We start from the raw sequence: 17,495 nt of genomic DNA, 5'->3' as shown, positions 1-17,495 counted from the left end.
GTTAAGCCAAACTTTTGAGCGCCGCTGCACTGTGTCCATGGTTGTAATCAAGTTGCAATGCACAAACACGCACTTCTTGTGGCTTCTTCTTCGTGGTTTTCGGCAGCAATTTTTTCCCGCTCGGCGGTCAGGGCACCGAAACATGGAATCGAAATTTATGCCCAACCCTACACATGACAGTCTTATGTCTATGTAAGTCTTATGATGCAGCTGTCAAATAGTGTGTGACCTATTAAAAGAAATACATCAACAAATAAGCCGCACTGGACTATTAGCCGCAGGATTCAAAATGAGGGAAAAAAGCGGCTTACAGTCCGAAAATTACAGTATTTTCCAACTCATGTCATGGAAAACATGCAAATTCAATAATTATAAAGATCAGATCGACCCTGTGGTTGGGTTCGCCAAATAGAATCGCATTCACCTTGCTTGAGTCCCAGTCTTGTGTCTTGGTTTGGGTCTTCCTCAGTTCGTATGTTTGTTCCATGTGGCTGATCTCAGGCTTTGGGAAACCTGGAACAACGTTATGAAGCTGGAAGCCAAATAGCTGCAGCCAACTGCCAATGTCTGCACATAAATACAGAAATGAATCACACAAAATCAAACAGACAGGACAAATAGAGGTGTACTGCATATATGGACCATTTTTATACAATTCTATTCATAACAGAATGCTACTAAGTCTGCAGACCTCCACCAAGGAAGAACTATTAATATATTTGAAAACATATCACAGTGCTTTTCATTGTGGTTTATTTATGGTTTTGCTTCTATTAGTTGATCAGCAAGCCGCTCCAGGCATGTTGGAGCGTTCCAATCGAATCATATACAGTATATTGACGCACAAGACTAAAGAAAAAAATACGAATAAGCCATGGTATATAATTGGCTGCTTCTTCAAGCAACATTCAGATACAAAGTTTTGTCTGTTCATTTGTGTAAAGTCTGTAAAGACTCTTACAGTGCCGTATGAATACAGTTCACAAGGCGTAGAAACAACTTGTCCCCATATCGAAGCATAATGGGCTCAGTTGCATCTCCAACGACAACATTGCAGGCGAGCACGATGATTAAAATGAATGTGAAAGACAGATGACCCGACTGACATTGCATTTTCATTCTGATACGATTTCCTTCCCTTTTCTAAGCTTTTGTTTCACACCTCGGGGAAACTGTGTTCTTGACAGACAAAAGGGGACAAAGAATAACGGCTTGGTTAAAAAAAAAAGAAAAAAGCTGAAAAACAAAATGATCAGAGGCTGTCCTGTTTCTTGCTGGCGTGTTCTTCAGTCAATTGCATTTTCTCTGTCTGACACATTGCTTCACCTGTGTCATCTCATTCTCAACGGCAGATGTTTTCTACGTGCGCGTGAACGTGTAGATGTCTCGGCGTGTGAGAAAGAGAGTGGGCGAGTGAGTGCAATATCTCCCCTTATTTGTGCTATAGTTGTCAGGTGGCACTTCTCAAATCACCAGTAGTACAGTTGCAGTACTGTATGACACAGTAAATCAGAAAAAGTACATTCAGATTTTTCTCCGAAGGGTAAGTAGGCAGAGTAGTAATGCAAAAACATTACTGTAAACACCATGCAGTGTCGCAACCTTGTATGTACAGTATAATAAATCATACATCAGCTCTTGCACTTGTCAGGGAAGCTCAAGTTTGAACTCCAAGACAAGTGTTACCTCGATAGCTCGATTAGAGAAATGACTACAACTCCAACCATGGATTGCTTTTCTTTGAAGGCTTTATGAGCAAGAGCTCTTGGGTACAAACCCATGTGACCCAGCCAGGAGCTGTGATCACCCTGAAAGTACGAAGAAGTACAATAGAGGCTGGACATTTATACTGTTGAAAGGGCGGTGCCGAACCCCACCGTGAAACGAAACTTACTAGGAAATGAAACGCATCATCGCACAAACCTGGGTATTTTTCCATACAAAAACATCTTTGAGCTGAGACCTTGAACGCTGCGGCTAGAACAAAGATAAGCTTAGTCTGATAAACCACAGTCGCTCATTGTATTCATTCAGGGCATATTGGAAAACAGGAACATAACAGTCCATATTTGGCCATATTGTGAAGGCTATGGGGAGGCACACTCAACAGATTAATGCTACAATGGTCTCGTGCAAGCAGAACAAAAGCACACAAAATATGATGTATAATGGTTGTGTTTTAAGCATGAATAATATTCTCTCACAATTGCACTCAACTGTACAATTGAGTCACAGTACTGTACTTGTCATTCAATTATTGTGCCACTTTCTGACTAGGAAGTTCACTCTAGTGTTCTTCTCGGTATGGGGGAGTTTTCCAAATCTCAGACTGAGGCCAATTATATAGTATAGATGCGACTAGGATGCCATTTCAGCCATTTACCAAGAAAGAACAAGCCTGTGGTGCCCAGAATTTTTCTTACATTTTCTAAAAGTTTTATTCATTGATTGGAAGGCACAACAACCAAATGCTTTTCCACTGAATGGCAGAAGGTAGAATGAACCTGTGTGTATTAGACAGGTCCAAAAGCTTTGGAAAATTGCTGCTCCACAAGGTTATATTTGTTTCTTTCCTAGACAATAACAAGTACACAAAATTTCACGTTCATAGTCTTTTATTTAGAGTCCGCGCCCAAGCCCTCAATTTGTCCACTAGTGACCACTCTCTATTGTGTTGCCCCCAGGGTGAGGGATAACCCATGAACTCCCAACTAAGTGACGCAAAATGAAATAAAAATAAAAATACGCCATTTGACGACCTACAAACACACAAAGAAATGTGCGGTTTATTCATTTCGGATCACTTTGTTGGTTCATTGTGGGAAAGAAATGGGGAAAAATCATTATTGAGGGTTCGGATGGTAATTGCATACCGAATGGCATCAAACTTCACACAGATGTCTTGTACCTGAAGACAAACAAAAACAGCCATGTGGAGGAGAAATTCAAAAACTTTGACAAAAAACGATTATGCGATGCACCGGTCTTGTGCGTATCCTCCTTTTGCCATTCATGCCACAGAATGGATACGTCATGACTTCCTGTGATTATACCAGCTTTATGTTCAGTTTAACAGTCCACTGACAAAGAGTAAGTAAATTTGGGAGAAAATGAGATGAGATCATTATTATTTTAGTAATTACACTGTTTGTGAAATTTCTGTTTGGTGGAGTGCCTCTGATTGTTCATATGTAAATTGATGCTTTTACTCAACAAAGGTGGAGAAAAAACATATTAAACACTGCAGATATATAAGTGGAAAATGAGAAGTAAAATACTGCAGTGTCCAGGCACTTGTTTGATATTTCTGACTGTGTGTGTGTATGATGACCATTGTGCTGCAATGATGAATCTGTTTGACCTCTGAGCGACCGACCAGTGGTGGTTGATCAATTTATATTGTATCGACTCGGTGTGTTTAGAACTCCAGCTGACCAGGTACCACTGTAAATGTATTATCCTTTATTACCTGGATTTCATTGAAAAGTGTCAGTAGCTATAAGAACAGTAGCTAGTAGACAGAAGGGACAATTTTACAGTCACTCAATTAACAGACAATAGGTTTAGGTCAATCCTTGTACTGTACTAGGACTGTTTGACACTACTGCAATGGGTACCTCCATAAAAGTGAGGTAGTGGTGGATACTTTTTTGAGAACACTTAAAGGGAATCTCGGACTTAAAACAGTTATAGGCTCTAATAAGCCACAATTGTCCTCTTTCATTCAAATATGTTATTAGAAACACATAAAATATTGCAATTGATTTAAAAATCTATATTATTTAGTACATGTTTTGACCAATGGAGGGCGCCATGTTTTAAGCGCACAATGGACGCTCGGGGTGATGCGCTCATCAGTCTTTTATTACCTTTTTATTGCCTCAAAGTTCTTTTTGCATTAGTTTCCCTCTCATACTTTTAAGCATTGTGTTTTCTTGTGGTAGCTTGAAAGCAGATTGTTGATTTATTGACCACATTAGCCACGTAGCATATTTAAACCACCCTTGTTGATATTACTAGGTTTTGGTATTTTTTTAAGGCATCTTTAGTATGTTCTGTCTGTATGCATCTAAACAAAACAAGCTGAAAGCGCACAGTAGTACTGTTCGTGTCAAATTCGCCTCTTGTAGAACGTTTCGCCGGTGTAGCACATTTTGGCAGAACACTGTTTTTTTCTATACTCTCGTCTCGTCTCTTCCCGTCTTTCCTATTCATTTTGCTTTTTCTGGTCATTTTGTGAAATATCGACAGTGCTGTCATGCTCATTAATGTTCCTCTCGGGTTCAAATTGAAAGGGGTCGCGAGGGTCATACTATGGAAGTCCAGCAGCGTAACCATGTGACGTCACCGCCCTGCGATGTCAACAAAATGGCGACCTACTAGTGAAACTAATTTTACAAATTGTATAAAAACAAATACATCAAGAAGTGCTTCAATATCAAATTATTTCAACTCATAACAATGTTTATCTTTTAATAACTACAAGTCTTTCTATCCGTGGATCCCTTAAAAAAAAAAAAGAAAAAAAATACTAAGCTGAACCAAACCATATCATACCGCTAAGTATAAATAGCACTCAGGTGTAAGTAAAATAATGGGTGAGGCTCACCTGTTGTAAACTGTGTCACCTCCTCCACTCTCCCCACTGGGCAGTTGTTTTTGAAGGCATACAAGTTAAAAGGTCTTGGCTCCTTGCTTAACTCCGCCCACAGTTCATGGTTGGGTGAAGTCCACCGACCAGCAAGAGTGTCGTAATCCCGCCTTCCGAGGTGGACTAGCCGTGTGAGAGGATCATACAACCCTCCGTGGAATCCGATGATGAGCTGAAAGTCGGGGTTGGTGTCCTGATAGACCTCTCCATAAGGAGTGTACAAAATCTCTTTGACCAGTCGGCCTTTGCTTGAAAATACGGCCCTCGGGGTCCCCACGCTGTCACAGGCAACGTAGTACTCCTCCCCGCTGCTCAACTCCATAGCGATGAGGTGACCCTGCAGGTCGTAGTACAGCGACGTGATCAAGCTGCTGCTGTGGTTGTACAAGTGGCTGACCCTAGTCGGGTGTGAAAGATCAGCATAAAAAAACTGCAGCCGCTCCCCCTGGCTCGTTTTAGTGGCCACACGCCGGCCGAGCCCATCGTATCGGTACCACACGGTGTGTTCAGTTGCTCGGTTGAAAATCCGCATCAGCAGTCCATTGGAGTTGTAGTCAAACAGATCGTTGGCTCGCTGACGGAGGAATCCGTCTTCATCCACAATGTACTGTATCTCACCAAGGTGAGTGATGCGATCTCGCTGGTCATAACGTAGCGGAACCAACCTTGAAATCAAGTAAACCAGTGAGTAGGTTTAAAATTAATTGAGGCTAACAATGAGGATGAAACGTATAAAGCAAAGCCTACAAATGTGATAATAAATACCAAATTGTTAGAGATAAGACGTGAAGCCTGTTCCCCGTTAATATTTCAAAAGTAACAGATGCTTTTTTAAATAGTATAATAAATCATCCTTAGGGAAGCAATAATGTTAGAACGAAGATGACAATCTTAATTTCCTGCAAAACAAATGTTAGTATCATTGTGGGGCCTGAAGAAAGGCACATGCATTGTGTACTAAATCAGTCTTATGAAAAACAATCATGGAAGACATGGTCGAGTGTGTAGAGATGCTTTGTCATGGCAAAAGGTAAAGCAAATGTTATATAAAAAGTACCACCACCTTACCTCGCGCTGGTGCCATGGCTAAGCAAGTTAATGTTCCCATTGAGGTCGTAGCTGTAGCGCCACTGAGGCCGCTCATTGACAGCAGCACTTTGCAATTGGCTGTCGGCATCATACTCGTAGGTGTATCGTGTCACATTGCTGTCCACGCCAACCCTAATGTCACAGGTGATTGTGCGTCCTGCCGAGTCATACTGTATTGTCATCCAATAGGCGATTGATTTGAGTATCTCGTACTGGACCTCCACCACTTGGCCGTATGAGTTAAACACCTTGGTGTGCTTCATCAGATGCGTAGTAATCACCTAGGAAACAACATAATGTTGAGCAAGATAATTCTAAAGCAAGACAAGTATACCATATATACACAGTGTATATTCAAAGGGATTTACCTGGTTAAGGTCATAAAAGATGACGCTGAACTTGCCAAACTGCTCCACCCTCCCCGATACATCAACATAGCGGTACAGATCAATCGGTAGGGGAGTCTCATTGATGACGGCCTGCATGCTGGTCACTCGAAAGTTATTATAACTGTAGTCAAACCTGGCGTTGACTAATCCTTCTTCACTGAAGCGAAAGATCTGCCGGCTGGTCAGTGGACCTGAGCACAAAAAAAAAATCTCAACCATTAACAAAATGCAAGAAAAGACACACACAAGTTGACCATCCCACTACCTAGCTGAGCCTATCTGATCCACTCAGTTGATAGACAGAATTTCACATCATAAACGACGACACACTCGGCACAACCTGTTCATTTGTAAGTACCCGCACACCTCTCTGGCATTTTCAATGCTGACCTTTAATATGGAGGAATAATGAAGTCTAAAGACAATACTCATGATGGCCAATGGGCTTCTTAATGTCAGAACATCAACTTCAACATTATTGGTCTAATCTCTTGCTTGCCACTACCACTCTTCATCCATTGAGGGGAAGGGGAAGAAGCCTGTTAATGAAAAAACATTATAGCGCCATTTGCTATCATGCTGATTGCATTTAAAATGACTAAGCGCCTGGCTTAGCAGACTGCATAGCGCTGGATGATCATTACATCCTGCATTTTTATTTTCTTTGGAATGTTGAATCTTACACCTCCATAAATGAGGAAATGGTAGATTCACACAGCATGAGTAGTGGGTTTTTTGACAACCCGAGGGAACTCACAGTAGGCTCATCTCGCTTCTAGAGCTGTCATCATTTCACTCCTTTTCTGCTCATTTTCTCTACTCACGTACAGTATATCCCCTTTTCACTCTCAACTCTTCACTGTCTCCTCTCAAGTTGACAATTACCACTATCTCACCACTCTCCGAACATCCGTTTGTTCTGTTGAAATTAGATCAGTTAAAGGAAGGTGAAAGTCTTTTAACAGTGAGGGCAAAGTGATAAAAGGCACTAACACGCTCCCACCCACCCACGCACGAACACACATACTGCCCTGCACATTGGATGCTTACTTAGTATCTGTTAATCAGACATTCATGAGTTAAGAAGGCAAGCATGTGGTTAATGAAGAAAAACGTTAAGTGTGCTAAGTCAGTTATTAGCGTCATCATGGGAAAAATTGATATATTTTGCACCTTATGATGAGAGAAGAGACAGTCCAGAAGTACCATACAGTACATACAAAACTGTTTGAGGTATGAGGGATGATAAAGAAACAGTAATATAAAAACAGCACCCTGTGCAGTAATTGATTTTTTGCTGTCATAATAAAAAACAATCTTACTTAATATTTCACATTGATCAAACCGCAAGTTTATGCATTTATTTCTGTGATTTTAGGACTATGAACTGATACTTATTTTTTCTCCATTTCCCTCTATAATGAAACATCTTATTTATGGACTTTTGGGGTCAAACAAGCTTCGTATTTTAATTTTGCTCAGTTGCATTGTGGGCTACGTTCATACTGCAGGTCTTAATGCGCGAATCCGATTTTTCGTGTTTTTCCGACTCAAGTGAGGCATTAACTTGACGGTCTGAACAGGACAAGTCGCATAGAAGTGGACCATTTCAAATCCGATCTGGGTCACTTTCATATGTGGTTTAAATCCGATCTTTTTTCCAGAATGTGGTGGCGGTCTGAACTGTCAAGTTTCCCAAATCGGAATTCGTGCAGCAATTATGTCAGCAAAGAGCGAAAGCGTGCATATAATTATGTCTTTTCATTGGGCAACACTGACAAAATTACACTTTGACACAATGAAAAGTAGTCTGTGTACAGCTTATATAATAGAGTTAATTTATTTTCCCCTCCAAAAAACTCAAAATATAGCCATTAGTATCTAAACCCTGACAACAAAAGTGAGTACACCCCTTAGAAACTACGTACATCCCTAAATGTCCAAATTGAGTACTGCTTGTCATTTTCCCTCCAAAATGTCATGGGACTCATTACAGGACTGCTGTCAGCATTGCTGCAGAGATTGAAGAGGTGGGGGATCAGCCTGTTAGTGCTCAGACCATACGCCGCACGCTACATCAAATTGGTGTGGAGAAAGCCTCTTCTGAAGACTGTACACAAGAAAGCCCGCAAGCAGTTTGCTAAAGACATGTCAATAAAGCAAATGGATTACTGGAACCATGTTCTATGGTCTGATCAGTGTTTTTTTTGGGGGGGGCTCGTGCCTACAAATAAAACATAAAACTTCGGGTTTTTTCGGGCTTGGGCAAGCAAATCAAGGTAATTGATCGGGCTCGGACCACGTCGGGCTTTAATACCCGCGGGCCGGTCCGGTCTGCTGTCCGGTCTGCTGGATTTTTTTAGGCCTGATCTAACTTCTAGCGTCATGTAATGCTAGCATACTGTACACCTGTTCAGCCTGTTGTTCTCTATTGTATTTTAAATTGCCTTGTAAGAGAACATTTCTGTTCTTGGTGCTGGATTCAATCAAATAAATTTCCCCCCAAAAATGCGACTTATACGCCCGTGCGACTCATATATGTTTTTTTCCTTTTCATTGCGCATTTTTTGGGTGGTGCGACTTATACTCAGGTGCGACGTATCGTCCGAAAAATACGGTAAGTGATTAAGTGTCTGGGACTGTGTGGCTCCCTCTACAGGCCGCTGCATGTGAAGGCATGACATATTGATGTTAATTTTGTTGATATAACTATTTTTTTATCAGTCAAATGTTTCTGTGTAAAATCTCTTCATGTGAATACCCCGTATTAAGACATGGACACATGCGGCCTATAGTCAGGTATGGTGTATAAATGGATTTCTTCTTATATTTTCTGAAATTTGGGCTTTGCGGCTCTGCGACAATCAACTTAGTTTAATTTCGAGAGCACTTTAGCAACAACTGTATTGTTAAAAAAGTACTGCACAGGAAACTTAAAACGCAATAATCATATGAAAAATAATCATAGATGTTTGTTATAATGAATACAGTGTTACCTCGACATACGATCCTGCCGACATCCAACATAAAATTTGACTCGTCATTTGTCTTAAGATATGACGACATTCTCGAAATACGACGATTTCCCACAGTGTCGCAATTTCATTGTTTTCCCACAAGACGGTTGCAGGGTGGATTTTCTTTTGATAAATCGTCATAGGTCCCAAGAAGTTTAGTCCAGGTGGTGAAAAAAGGAAAAGGGTGATCCTTACCATTGAAATTAAGAAGGAAATGATAGAAAAATATGAGCGTGGTGTGCGTGAACTGGCTTGACAATATGGCCAGTCTCCTTTGACCTCTGTCAGCCAGCCACTATAAGATAAGGTAACAATAAAAGCACTTTTTTTATTTCATATTTATTAATATTATTATTGTAACATCAGCAAGGAAGTCGCCAGTTTCGTCATGTAAAATTTTAATCATTAATTTTTTACTTGTGCAAAACAACACGGCTACTGTCCACCGCAGCTGACGCCAAAACAACATAAAAAAACGTAGAAACTTCCCACTCTACAGCTCTCTCTCTCTCTCTCTCTCTCTCTCTCTCTCTCTCTCTCTCTCTCTCTCTCTCCCCCTCTCTGTCTCTCTCTCACTCTCCCTCTCTCTCTCTCTGTCATCAGTCACCCAGTGCGTTTAGGAACAGCATGCACATCGACATTAAAACCAGATTCATTACATTATTATTATGAAACTTCCCACTCTACATCTCTCTCTCTGGTTTTTGGGGTGTGGAATGAATTAATCGAATTATAATGTATTTTTATGAAAAAATTCCAGCTTGACATATGACCATTTCGACTTACAAACTAGGTCCTGGTACGAATAACATTTTTTATGTAGAGCTACCACTGTATATAATATATATGGTGGAAAACACTCAGGTGACTTGAAGTTCCGCTTCGAGACCCCCAATTTGGCCAAATTTCAAAATTGTCCTTTATGCATGTGTGATACATCATTGGAAAACTTAAAATCTCAATTATCTGGGGGAAGAAAATTTTTGAACAGGGGGCATTTAGAAAAAAAAAACAACAAAAAAAACAGCAAAACCCTAACTGGAGGTGAGAGCACGCGAGAGCATAAAGCTCCCAGGCCTCTGGTAGAGGACCCGAGCTTGAAAGGGGAAACCATACCGCCCGGGTGGGTGAGACGTTTTTTTTTTAGATTTTTTTTTAAATGGCGGAAAACACTCAGAAGTTCCGCTCTGAGACCCCCAATTTGGCCAAATCTCAAAATAGTCCTATATGCATGAGTGATACATCATGAAAGCTTAAAATCTCACTTTTCTGGGGGAAGAAAGATTTTCAACAGGAGCGCATTTAAAAAAAAATATATATTTTTGTAAACAGCGAAACCCTAACTGGAGGTGAGAGCATGAGAGAGCATCATTAAAAACGCCATGATTTTAACGAGATATCGCGTACTTACTTCTTTTCGGTCCAAAAACTCCATGTAGCATGTATCACCGAGTGTCAAGACACAGCTGTGAATGGCCACAGCCGTGTTTTTGGGGGGTTTTATGGGTGAAACATGATATTACAAGGGTCGCGATGCAGGAATCACAGACATCAAGGAGTAATCGAGATTTTCATATATTTACCCTTTTAAACTTTTTTTTTTTCATTTTTTCTTTGTTTGGATCGATCATTTATCATCTAAAATATTGGGGAAAATGCAACAGTAACGAAAAAAAAAAATACAATTAAGCAATAGTTACGAGGTAAATATCCGTGACTTTTTTACAGACGCCAATTTTTTCATTGTGGCGTAATTTGTTTAAAAGTTTAAAATATGCGCGTGAATAATTTTTTTAAAGTTTTTTTTTTTTTTTTTTTTTTTTTTAAACCAAATATTAGACATCAACTAATGAGTCTAAGCTAAAAATGACAGACATTTCTAATAATAAATATGGTTACTTACATTCTTTTTGTGGCTAGGTTGAAACAAAAGCGGTTGCGCGACGTCTGTAAACAGGGGTTTCCAGGGTAAAACGGAAAAATTAAAAATAGTTCTGAGGCTTATTGAGCCATGAATCTGCAATGGCAGCATATAGACATATAGTTCTATCAAACAGAACAGTTCTTTGGGGTGCAAGAGCAGAAACTGCTTTTTCAGCCTTGTCTGTATTTTACGTCATACACATACTGTATATTTAATATATATACTGTTTATATATATATATATATATATATATATATATATATATATATATATATATATATATATATATATATTTATTTATTTATTTATTTATTTATATATTATTTTCGCCTGTGTCTGGACCTGAACAAATAAAGCTATTTGAATGTTAGCAAAGAAATGAATCCCCCGACCCCTCCACAACATATACAGTTTAAATCCATACTTTGCAACTACTTTTTAGGGGCAGTTATGTAAACTGCATTTTACAATATGCAGTATTTGTTTCAGTTTCAGACATGTGGGGTCGTTAGTGGTTAAGCTTTAAGGTTGCATTTGCACATGTGCTAATTCTTATTCACACTTTGCAATTTCTTGTTTTCCCCTCCTGAATGTTTGAACAACATTGTCACGTCACATTGCAGATGCTTTTGAGTCACACTCCAAAAATGAGTGCAGACTGTAAAAATTTGAAAGTGGAGCTGAGCTTTAAGTGCACACATACCTGTCTGCCTGTATCGTATTGAGCTTATGAAGCCATTATGGGTGAGATGGATGGTTTTGACACTGCCAGAGGCTTCGTCATAAGTGAAGGTCACCAGGGTGGAGTCATATGTCACCTCAGAGAGTCGTGCTGCTGGCGTGTACCTTGGAAATACAGAAAATAATGCATTTTTTACTTCTTTTGCTTCTAGCTTCAAACTAACTGTGTGCTGCAGTATGTTGATTATATCACACCAAGTTATTGGGACATACACAACAAAGACATTTAAGGTAACAGGCAATACTTATTGAATAATAAATTAATCAGTAGAGTATATTTGACTCAGTTCCACCTAATCTTAAGTTTACAAAAAACAAAACCGACAGTGATGTTTTGAATAAGTCTTTTTTTGCACGTCCGAGGTGCTTTTTTTATTTGAAATTTTTTTCACCCGCAATGTGTTATTAGTTCTTCAAAAGCTTGGTCTTAAAATACTAAACAAAATCTTGGGTGATCAAAGAGCAAGTAACACCATGTTGTTGTTTGGGCAAAATTAGGGGAACATCTATGGCTTTTCAAATTTATAAAATGTAATGGTTTCATTAGTGTCTACATCAAGAAAATGAATATCACAAAAAGTAAAATGTCAGAACATTATCCCAATCAGTCCTCCAGTTACCCTTAAAATTAGATCAGTGGTGGCTGCTGCTGCCTCTACTTTTGTTGCTGCTGCTGCTGATGACGACGATGATAAAATGGGCCTTTAATCAGTCCCACTATCAGTCCAATCACTATAATTTGGAGGGAAATTTGAGTCGGATGTCGATGCAAATTATAGATGACCTCGTTTTATGCGTATTCAAGCTCTTGACCCATTTTGTACGTGGGAAAACACACACAACACACCCTGAAGATACTCCTCATGTCATGCCTTCTCATTTCTAATGTTTAGTACCTGTAGATGACACTACGCCCCGTTCCTAAGTACTGAGTTCTAAGCAGCCTCCCATCTAGGGTGTAGTCCTGCAGGAAGGATGACAGGCTGTCAGGAGGCGTGTACATATTCCTGTAGTAACCGATTGACAGGAGTGAGTGCAGGTTGTGTTTAGCCATGCTGGGCATGGTGACAGAGAGGAGTCGGTTCGTCTGATCATATTCAAAGACGTATCGCCGTTGGCTGTGCAGAAGTAGCATGACTGACTGCAAAAACACAAAAAAGACAGATGTGCAGCAGAATGAGTCACGATCTGTTTCTTTATGACCTTTTATTGTGTAGAGATATAAAAAGGCTAAACACCCATTTCAAATAACAGGTTTTTTTCCCCCTTCATTTTTTTTTAGTATTTGCCGCCAGTAATTTGACCCATATGCTTAATCTATATAGTGTACTTAACAAAAATATTTCATTATATAATAGTTTTGATTTTATAAAACTCGACTAGAACGTCTGAGCTTTATATGGAATTGACCAAAGCAGTTAAATAGTGGCCGGTGAGTACTGACTCTCATTTAACATGAATTCCAATCTTATTATCCAATCATAATTCTGCACAGAGGCAAATTCCAAGAATATCTAAGATGTTTATTTTCACTTCATCTCTTGAAAATATTTAATTTTATCAGCTGAGTTGGACAAGTTCTAGGTCATATGACTGGAGGAAGAAAAAGAAAAAAATGACTTATCTTGGTCTCATTTGATATGTAAAATAACCTAGCATTTGAAAAAGGATGTGGTAACTTTATACACACACTATTTATAGCCATCAGTTTCAAAACAGTGGTGGGCAGCCAATGTTCTATCAAAATACTAGTCTATTTATTCAATAATTGTTTAATAGTATTAAAATCTGATTATATGATTTAGAAAGATTGCATAATTTATTAATTAAACTGTAATGTTAAAGTAAAATTTTGACACTGATTATATTTTAGGATAAATGTTCTTTCATTAAAATGTATTTTAAGAATAGAAATTAAAACTCAATTTTTCATACCTGTAAAATAAATTGTTATATAATGTGCTGATTTCCAATTAGTCTCATTCACTACACACATTTCAACATCTATTAGACTAGGGTAACACTGCTATCAGTGAATATACTTCCCTATATACCCCAGCTCAATGCCTCGACTCCATAGTGCTATGTACGAGGGTAAATCAAAAATTATCTGCACATTGCTCTAAAGCGCACTCTTGGTTTACCTTTTTCACAATTTTTTTTAAAACACGTGTCAACTACTGTGTCACGTGATCACGATCAGCTAATCTAATTGTTCTTTCTGTTATAACACGTGTTATTTTCAGTTTATAAAAATGGACGCTCCACTTGCACAATGCAGCAGAGAAGAACAACGTGCTGTTGTCCGATTTTTGTGGTCAGAAGGTTCACCGGGGGCAGAAATTCATAAAAGACTCTCAGCACAATATGGAGACAATGCATATTTGAGAAGAACGCTATATGAGTGGACTGAGAAGTTTAAAACGGCCAAACCAGTGTGAAACATGCCACCTCCAACAGTAACGAGAAGACTGTGCAAGTTCAACAAATGACATTGGCAAACCGTCACATAACCATTGATGAGATCTTTGCAGATCAGTTTTGGCCCTGCTCAAGAAATCATTCATGAAATCCTTGGGTACAATAACGTTTCTGCAAAGTGGGTGCCAAGACAGCTTACAAAGGCGCACAAGCATAGACATATGTAGAGTTGCCAAATTTTACTGAACTGGGTTTTGAGGAACTGAAAAATCCTGCATACAGCCCTGATCTTGCGCCTTCCGACTATCATTTCTTTGCTCCACTCCAAAATGCATTACGGTGTCATAAATTTTCTTCTGATGAAGCAGTGCAAAAAGCGGTGCACAAATGGTTGTGTGACCAGCCAAAGACTTTCTACTCGGATGGCATTCATAAGCTAGTAGACCGCTGGACCAAGTGCATCAAAATGGGTGGAGATTTTGTAGAAAAATGATAAATGTTTTTTGTGTTTTTAAAATAAACAAAAATAAAAAATAAAATAAAAGTGCAGATAATTATGTTTACTTAATACTGTACGTGCAAGCCCCCAACTTTTTAAATTTTTTTTTTTCAAAAATGCAATTCCATTTCTGCGACCACATTCTAATTGTATGCTTGAGCTTAATGTATCAACACTTAAAAATAAATTCTTTAATATAAACTTGAAAGAACCATTTTGAAACTTCATGATAATAATGGAATATGGAATTGAAAAAAAGAAAAAAGAAAAAAAAAAAAAACTAAAAAAAAAAAAAAGAATTAGAAAAAACAGAACACACTATTGAAATTAATTTTAAAGAAGAAGCAAAGTTTTATATTCAGGTGACAAAAATAGTCGAGTATTTTTGATAAAATATTTTAAACATGCATTCAGGTCTTACTCTGTCTATGTATGTGTAGCTCCATATCTTCCCATTGACCCAGGCTCTGGACACCACCTTGTCATTCTCATACTTCAGATGTTCATACCATTCTCCTCGGTGAATGACTGACAGGAGTCCACCCCCAGAGTAGCTTACATTTACTTCAGTATATTTGCTACTAGGAGACCAGACCACAGGCCGGCCAAGATTATCATACTGGATATGGAGGGTAAATTTCCTATGGTCGTCGTATATCTTCCCCATTCTTGTGCTCTGATCAAAATCTATGGACAGCAGGTTCCTGTTATGTGCCTGAGAAGAGAAGTTCCAAAATTAAGATTGAACATTGAAGAGAGCCAAAACCAATGGAATCAAGTGAAATAATCACGTAACATTTTAAAATGACTGCTGCATATTCAAAATTCAAAGGTCACTATAAAATAGGAAATATAAATCTGTTCAATAACTTTCATGATTTAAGAATAATCAGAAGTGACATTTACTGAAACCATGTGCAAATGAAGTAGACTAATCAATTATTACGCCTCATGTTTAATTTTCTTTTAAAACTGTTATCATAATTTAATATTATATTCCTGTCATGTGACAACCTTTCCACTGAAGAGGAGAGGGATACATTTGTTGAGGCATGGAATACAAGTGATGAGAATACTCAGCCAGAAAAAAGTCTCAATGACGGCTACTGCATACTATATAGAATATTTTGTCGAGTTCGTCAGGCATGTACACTCTGCATGCATGAAGCCACAAACTACTACAGACCTGTATTTGCTTTGCAGTTAGCACTAGACTTGGTCTATACAAGTAGTTAGCCACCTCTAGTTGCTATGGTAACTACGGGCATATTTAGCCCAGCAGAGTTTTTGTGGTTAGCAGTGGCTCATTTGTTTGAGATGGATACTAAGGGCATATTTGCCCCAGCAGAGGTTTTGGGTTTAGCAGTGGCTCATTTGTTTGAGATGGATACAAAAGGCATTTATTTATTTATTTTTTACCCTGAGTCTGCGTTCATAAGTGGTGTAGTTAGTCTTGCTCTGCTCCTTCCTCTGCCTCCACTCGATGAGGCTAGGGGCGTGGTCACCTGGCAGGCTGATGTTACAGCGGCTAGCGGTTGGGCTGACTCCACCGCCAACACCTCCTGGGAGGAAGGGCTCTGTGCTGAGCGACAACTCCATCCCGCTGGCCAGCGACACATAGAACGAGCCATCGGCGTTGACTTTGTAAGAACTCTGTGCATGGTCTAGGTGTCAAAATATGGGTGTGGCACAAACACACACATATGCATACACGCACACAAGGTCGGGGAGGGGCACACCCAAACCACACATGCAGGCAATGGAAATGTGCAATAACAAGTGAAATAAACATCAGTCCCTGTTTGCAGCAAATCTGGATTTAGGCAAGGCAAGGCACGGCAAATTTATTTATATAACACAATTCAACACAAGGCAATTCTAAGTACTATACATCACATGTAGATCATAAAAATCACATTAAAATCAATAGAATGTAAAAAAAATAAATAAATAATCGAAATAGGAAATAAAATTATACATATATATTGAATTTAATCAGGAATAGAATAAAAAATAAAAAAATAAATGAAAAATACAACAAATACCACTACTACTGCTAATAATTGAAATCAGCAATAATTGAAATCAGCAATAGAGATAAGAATAGAAAGCAAATAGAATGAAATATATAGACAGTTATGGATATGCAGTGCTAAACAAAAGCGTTTTTAGCCCTGATTTAAAGGAGCTAACAGTTTGAGCATACTTCAGACCTTCAGGTAACTTGTTCCAGTTGTGAGGAGCATATTAACTAAATGCTGCCTCACCCTGCTTGGTTCCTGTTCTTGGAACATACAGGAGACAGGTTCCAGACGACCTTAGGGGTCTAGATGTTTCATAGGAATCTAACAAATCAAGCATGTATTTTTGTCCAAGGCTATTAAGTGTTTTGTAGACGAGCAGTAGTATTGTATAGTCTATCTTTTGACTCACTGGAAGCCAGTGTAACGATTTCAAAACCGGTGTAATGTGGTCCACTTTCCTTGTATTTGTGAGGACTCTGGCTGCAGCATTCTGTACTAGCCGCAGCTTCCTGACTGATTTAAAAAAATTTTTTTAAAGGGGTATCAAAATTAACGCGTTAACGCGCGGTAATTCATTTTTTAAATTAATCACGTTAAAATATTTGACGCAATTAACGCACATGTCCCTCTCAGACAGTATTCTGCCTTTTGGTAAGTTTTACAGCAAGGCGTTTTGTGCTGTCTAACAGCGAACTCTTGTGGTCGCTTTGCGACATGTTTTTTTTTTTTTCTTGCCAGTT

General features: G+C 38.8%; 1 protein-coding gene across 1 annotated transcript in view; it reads right to left on the bottom strand.

Annotated features, from left to right (window-relative positions):
• Window positions 1-17,495, bottom strand: part of tenm1 (teneurin transmembrane protein 1) — a 348,630-nt gene that overhangs the window by 11,494 nt on the left and 319,641 nt on the right. The window contains exons 30-37 of the mRNA XM_057850586.1: window positions 16,151-16,395; window positions 15,153-15,446; window positions 12,708-12,952; window positions 11,774-11,916; window positions 6,109-6,320; window positions 5,720-6,021; window positions 4,610-5,316; window positions 425-567 (exon numbers count right to left, since the gene is read on the bottom strand). Coding sequence (XP_057706569.1) covers window positions 425-567; window positions 4,610-5,316; window positions 5,720-6,021; window positions 6,109-6,320; window positions 11,774-11,916; window positions 12,708-12,952; window positions 15,153-15,446; window positions 16,151-16,395 — 2,291 coding nt within the window. The remainder of the gene's footprint in view (window positions 1-424; window positions 568-4,609; window positions 5,317-5,719; window positions 6,022-6,108; window positions 6,321-11,773; window positions 11,917-12,707; window positions 12,953-15,152; window positions 15,447-16,150; window positions 16,396-17,495) is intronic.

Source organism: Corythoichthys intestinalis, chromosome 11, assembly GCF_030265065.1.
Source record: "Corythoichthys intestinalis isolate RoL2023-P3 chromosome 11, ASM3026506v1, whole genome shotgun sequence".
In the NCBI taxonomy this organism is placed as follows: Eukaryota; Metazoa; Chordata; class Actinopteri; order Syngnathiformes; family Syngnathidae; genus Corythoichthys; species Corythoichthys intestinalis.
Note: the sequence above shows the minus strand (reverse complement) of the source record. Positions and strands in the feature narration are given on the sequence as shown.